The sequence below is a fragment of the Ochotona princeps genome, chromosome 16 (assembly GCF_030435755.1).
Source record: "Ochotona princeps isolate mOchPri1 chromosome 16, mOchPri1.hap1, whole genome shotgun sequence".
Lineage (NCBI taxonomy): Eukaryota > Metazoa > Chordata > Mammalia > Lagomorpha > Ochotonidae > Ochotona > Ochotona princeps.
The window spans coordinates 56,703,358-56,708,220 of record NC_080847.1 but is presented as its reverse complement, the minus strand read 5'-3'; the positions used below and the strand labels follow the sequence as shown (position 1 = coordinate 56,708,220).

General features: G+C 63.8%; 1 protein-coding gene across 1 annotated transcript; it reads left to right on the top strand.

Annotated features, from left to right (window-relative positions):
- Positions 1-344: 344 nt before the first annotated feature.
- Positions 345-3,846, top strand: UBE2S (ubiquitin conjugating enzyme E2 S). The gene is made up of 4 exons (XM_058674212.1): positions 345-496; positions 959-1,106; positions 1,898-2,088; positions 3,371-3,846. The coding sequence occupies exons 1-4, from the start codon at positions 494-496 to the stop codon at positions 3,662-3,664; spliced, it is 636 nt and encodes a 211-aa protein (XP_058530195.1). The 5' UTR covers positions 345-493; the 3' UTR covers positions 3,665-3,846.
- Positions 3,847-4,863: the final 1,017 nt, after the last annotated feature.

Below are 4,863 nucleotides of genomic sequence, written 5' to 3'. Positions count from 1 at the left end.
TCGTGGCGGCGTCTTATTCAAACGGCCCAATCAGCGGCGCCATCGCGCGGCGCCCTCCTTCCCCCCGCCCCCTGCGCCCTCCCGGGCCCCGCCCCTCCGTCCCGGCGCGCAGCGCCCCCTCCCACCCGCCCGGCGGCTCCCTGCGCTGGGCGGAGGGCGCGGGCCGTGCAGCGTGGGCCGTGCGTACTGACGTCACGGCCGGGCCGCGGCGCCGAGATACCGCCGGGGGGCGGGGCTTGCGGCCGGCTATAAAAGGCGGGTGGTGCGCGCACGGCGGCAGCGAGGCCGGGCACCCGCGGCGCAGGTCCTTGCCTGGGCGCGGTGGGCGTCGGGCGTCGGGCGTCGGGCGTCGGGCGCGGCGGGCACCGGACCCGGGCTGCGCGTCCTCGGCGGGCGGCAGCGGCAGCGCTCGAGCTCGCCCTCCCGCCCCGCTTGGCTTCGCGGACAGCACAGGAAGGAGGCCGGGGGGACTCGCCCCCGGCCGGCCGCAGTCATGGTGAGCGCGGGGGACCGGAGCTGGGCAGGCGAGGGGAGGAGGAGGACCGGGGGCCTTCGGCGGGCGGCCTCGGGGATGTGGAGGGACTCCGGGCCTGCCTTCCCGCAGGCAGGCGGGGCAGGAGACTGGACGCGCCTAGGTGTCCTGGCGGGCGAGGCCCGGCCGAGCCTGGGGGAGCGTCCGGGAGCCTGGTGGGCCGCCCGCGGCTTTCCCCGGGCCAGGACGGCCCGCCGCCATTTCCAGGCCTGAGCCGAGGTTTAGCGGAATGGCTTTGCCGAGCTTTGACAGGGTCGGGCTAGGGTAGGCCTCGGGCCTGCGTGAGCCATTGAAGCAGCCGTGCGAGGCTGGCAGCGCCCGGAGCGAGCCCGGAGCCTCCCGGGGGAGGTCGCAGGGTCCCAGGGCTGCAGGGTCGAGGCCGGGCGGCCCTGCTGGCGGCTGACGCTGCTCTCCGTCCGTGCCCAGAACTCCAATGTGGAGAACCTGCCTCCCCACATCATCCGCCTGGTGTACAAGGAGGTGAAGATGCTGACCGCTGACCCGCCTGATGGCATCAAGGTGTTCCCCAACGAGGAGGACCTCACTGACCTGCAGGTCACCATCGAGGGCCCTGGTGAGTCCCGGGAGCGGGGGCTGCCTCTTAAGAGCCGGTTTCCTCGGCTGCCTGTCAGGCCTGTGGTCAGCACAGGGCACCGTGGCCCAGTGTGCTCTTGTCCGGGAGTGTCCCGGAAGTCTTGGCAGGCTGGGGGAGTGTGGTGGGAGGTTTCCTAGGTGCAGGCAGGGTCAGATGGGACTTCCTGGGGAGCTGTGGAGGGCAGGCACAGGACCCAGAACCCCGTCCCCTGTCCCTTGAGGACACAGGTGCAGCGTCCTGTCGTCCCCTGGACTGCAGCCATGGGGAGGGAGAGTCCTGGTGTGGGGGCACAGCCTACCGGAAGTAGTGGCCCTGAGGACCTCCTGGATGGAGATCTGGAAGGTGATGTCCCGGCAGGCTGACCTGGCCCCTGGTAGGACAGAGGCTCCCCGAGGGTCCAGGGTCCTGTGCTTGAAGGGAAGCTGGTGTTGGCACTGCCAGGCGGGTGCCTGCAGGGCTGGATCAGGACAGACCACTCCTTTCCCGGGGTGAGGGCTTCAGTGGGTGAGCACATGAGGAGTTCCCACGTGGACGTGTCCAGAAGACAAGTGGGTGCTGGGGTCTCTGCTTCCTGGGAGGGGCACCTGGGTTGGGGACCACCCCCCGGGTAGCCACTGGGCTTGGTGTCATTACAGCTGGGCTGCCAGAGCAGTGGCAAAGCTGAGGTGCAGTAGCCCGCAAGCCCCAGCCTGGTGGGTAGGGGGTTACCTGGAGAGTGGGCTCCCAGGGGCTGAAGTCCTGAGCCCTCTGACTCCTGTCTTCGCCCCTAGAGGGAACCCCGTACGCCGGAGGCTTGTTCCGCATGAAACTCCTGCTGGGGAAGGACTTCCCCGCCTCTCCCCCAAAGGGCTACTTCCTGACCAAGATCTTCCACCCCAACGTGGGCGCCAACGGCGAGATCTGTGTTAATGTGCTCAAGAGGGACTGGACAGCGGAGCTGGGCATCCGACACGTGCTGCTGGTGAGTCCGGGCTGGCCTGGGTCGCTGTGCTTGCTTGGCTTGCTTTAGCCTGGTCATGGGAGTTAGGTTCTCCTCCCGTGTGGGAAGCCAGGAGAGCCGTGCTGCACCCAGGGCCCAGGACCAGAGGGTTTGTACAGCAGCCCGCTTCCCTGACTGGTGGGGATCAGGTGTCTTATCCCAGACCCACTAAGCCACAGTGTCGTTGATTCTAGAATGTTATAAACTGGTGTTTCCCAACAAAGGCCAGTCTGCGCATATTTGTTGTAGCCTGGGAGGCGCGGAGCCGCCACGCCACACCGCAGTGCCTGCACAAGCCACGCAAAGCATGTGGATCAGTTGGGCTGGGCAAACGACGGACACTGCTGTAGGGTTGTGGGCCGAGTTCCAGGCAGGAAGGGTGGCCTCCAGTGCAGAGCTGTGGGATGGCAGCCAGGCCCCCAGTCTGGAGGTACAGGGAGAGTGAGGGTAGGCTCCTGGGTGCTCCCTGTTGGCTGTGATGTCTGCTGAGCTGGTGCCCGCGCGTCACTCTATCCTGGGTTCCCACCTCCTTTGAGAGGCTCAGAGAGCCTCACCTGCTATGACAGTCACTGCCCACTGGGGCCCAGCAGGTGCCACAGCCAGGAGCAGCCTACCTGCGTGGCAGGAACCCAGTTGCTGAGCCACCCCAATGGCATCCAGCAGAAAGGTGGAGTCAGGAGCGAGCCCCAAGCTCTGTGATGGGGGCCACAGGCCACGCCACGTCAGGCCACCTTCTCTCTTCCTGGAAGTAGTCCCAGCAGGACCATGCCCTGTGCCTATGGAGGCCTGACGGCAGGTCCCAGCTCTCGCAGTTTGGGTGGCCTGACCCCTTACTAGATGACCATCAAGATGCCTGTAGGAGGGTCAACGTTAAGTCACTGCCTGGGACACCCAGAACCTGACTGGAGTGTCTGGTTCGATTACCAGCTACTCTACTCTGCGCCTCGGAGGCTGCAAATGATAGGAGACTGGAGCTGAGTCCTGGGCTGCTGGCTTTGACCAGGCCAGCCCTGGCTCTTGTGGACATTTGGATAGCAAACCAGTGAGCTCTCCCTTTGTCTCTGCACTTCTAAGATGAAAACACATTAGATTTGTAATGGAAGCCCTCGCTCCGTGGCCAGTCCCCTTTAGAATCTGCAGTGCCCAGACCCGGTCATCGAGGCTGTGGAGGTCCATGGGCTCAGGGCCAGGCTCACTTCCAGAGAGACACTGTCCTGAGTGCTGGGTGGCGTGGCCGTCCCTGACGCCTGCGCTCTCCCCTCAGACCATCAAGTGCCTGCTGATCCACCCCAACCCTGAGTCTGCACTCAACGAGGAGGCCGGCCGCTTGCTGTTGGAGAACTATGAGGAGTACGCCGCCCGCGCCCGCCTGCTCACCGAGATCCACGGCGGCGCCAGGGCCGAGGGTGGCCGTGCCCCGGTGAGTGGGGCTGCAGCCGCCTCCGACCCTGGGGCCCCGGGAGGGGCCGAGGGCCCCATGGCCAAGAAGCACGCGGGTGAGAAGAAGCTGGTGGCCAAGAAGAAGACAGACAAGAAGCGGGCCCTGCGGCGGCTGTAGGGGCTCTCCTCACCCTCCCCGTCCCCTCCCTCCAACTGTCTCTAAGTTATTTAAATTATGGCTGGGTGGGGGAGGGTGGGGGGGCGCACTGGGACCTGGACTTGTTTTTCTAAATAAAGTTGGAAAAGCAGCTTTCCTGTCTGTCCTACCATGGCCCGGGCAGAGAAGCTGCTTCTGCTTCAGAGATGGGTGTGACAGGCTGGCAGCATGGCCACCCTGACTGCCACTCCCTGCCCAGCTCCCTGTGGGAGACCCCGAAGCTTCTGCCTGACCCTCCTTGCCGTTGGCCACTTGGGAAGTGAAATGGGACGGAAGATGGATCAGTGCCTTGGGGCTGCTGTCTGCAGAGCTGGGGTCCCACAAGGGTGCTGCCTGAGCCCTGGCTAGGAGGCTGGAAGGAACTGGGGTTCTGGGCTCCTGGCTTCAGCCTAGACCAGTCCCAGCTGCTGTGTGAACTAGTGGACAGAAGATCTGTTTCTCTACGGCTCTACTTTTGAAATAATTTTTTTTAGTTTATTTTTATTGAAGGAACATCTTCCATCCATTGATTCACTTCCCAAGTGGCCACAACGGCCAGAGCTGAGCTGATCTGCAGCCAGGAGCCTCCTCCGGGTCTCCCACATACGCACAGGGTCCCAAGGCTTTGGGCCGTCCTCAACTTTTTTCCCAGGCCACAGGCAGGGAGCTGGATGGGAAGTGGGTTCTAATCCCAGCGGCCATATGGGATCCTGGTACATTTGGTCAGGCGAGGACTTCAGCCACTAGGGCCCTCAAATACATTTTTTAAAGTTTTGATTTCACTTATTTGAAACAGTTTGACAAAATTAACGAATGATGACTGATGACTTTGTTGCCAAGGGGGCAGGCACAGCCCCAGCTGAAGCAATGTCCCACACGCCAGGCATTTAAGACACCCTCAGGATGCAGTGGAAGGCACCTGTGTTCAGCGCTGCCACCAGCGCCTCCCACCGTCTGTTGCCTCGCTTCCCGCTGAGGGCCGGTGCTGAGCCAGGCTGGAGCAGGAGTTTCCCACGAGGCTGCAGGGGCCCAAGCACCTGGGCTGCTTGCCCAGGCACATTTAGCAAGGAGCCACAGGGAAGTGGAGACTGTAGCACGCCTGAGATGTTGAAACCTCTCCAGGTGGGAGGGAAGCTATCACGTTACTGCTTTCAGGCAGCACCTACAGGGGCTGGCACTGT

Coding starts and splice junctions, on each gene's coding strand:
- UBE2S (XM_058674212.1), top strand. Junction 1,107..1,897: donor GGTCACCATCGAGGGCCCTG/GTGAGTCCCGGG, acceptor CTTCGCCCCTAG/AGGGAACCCCGTACGCCGGA. Junction 2,089..3,370: donor GCATCCGACACGTGCTGCTG/GTGAGTCCGGGC, acceptor CTCTCCCCTCAG/ACCATCAAGTGCCTGCTGAT.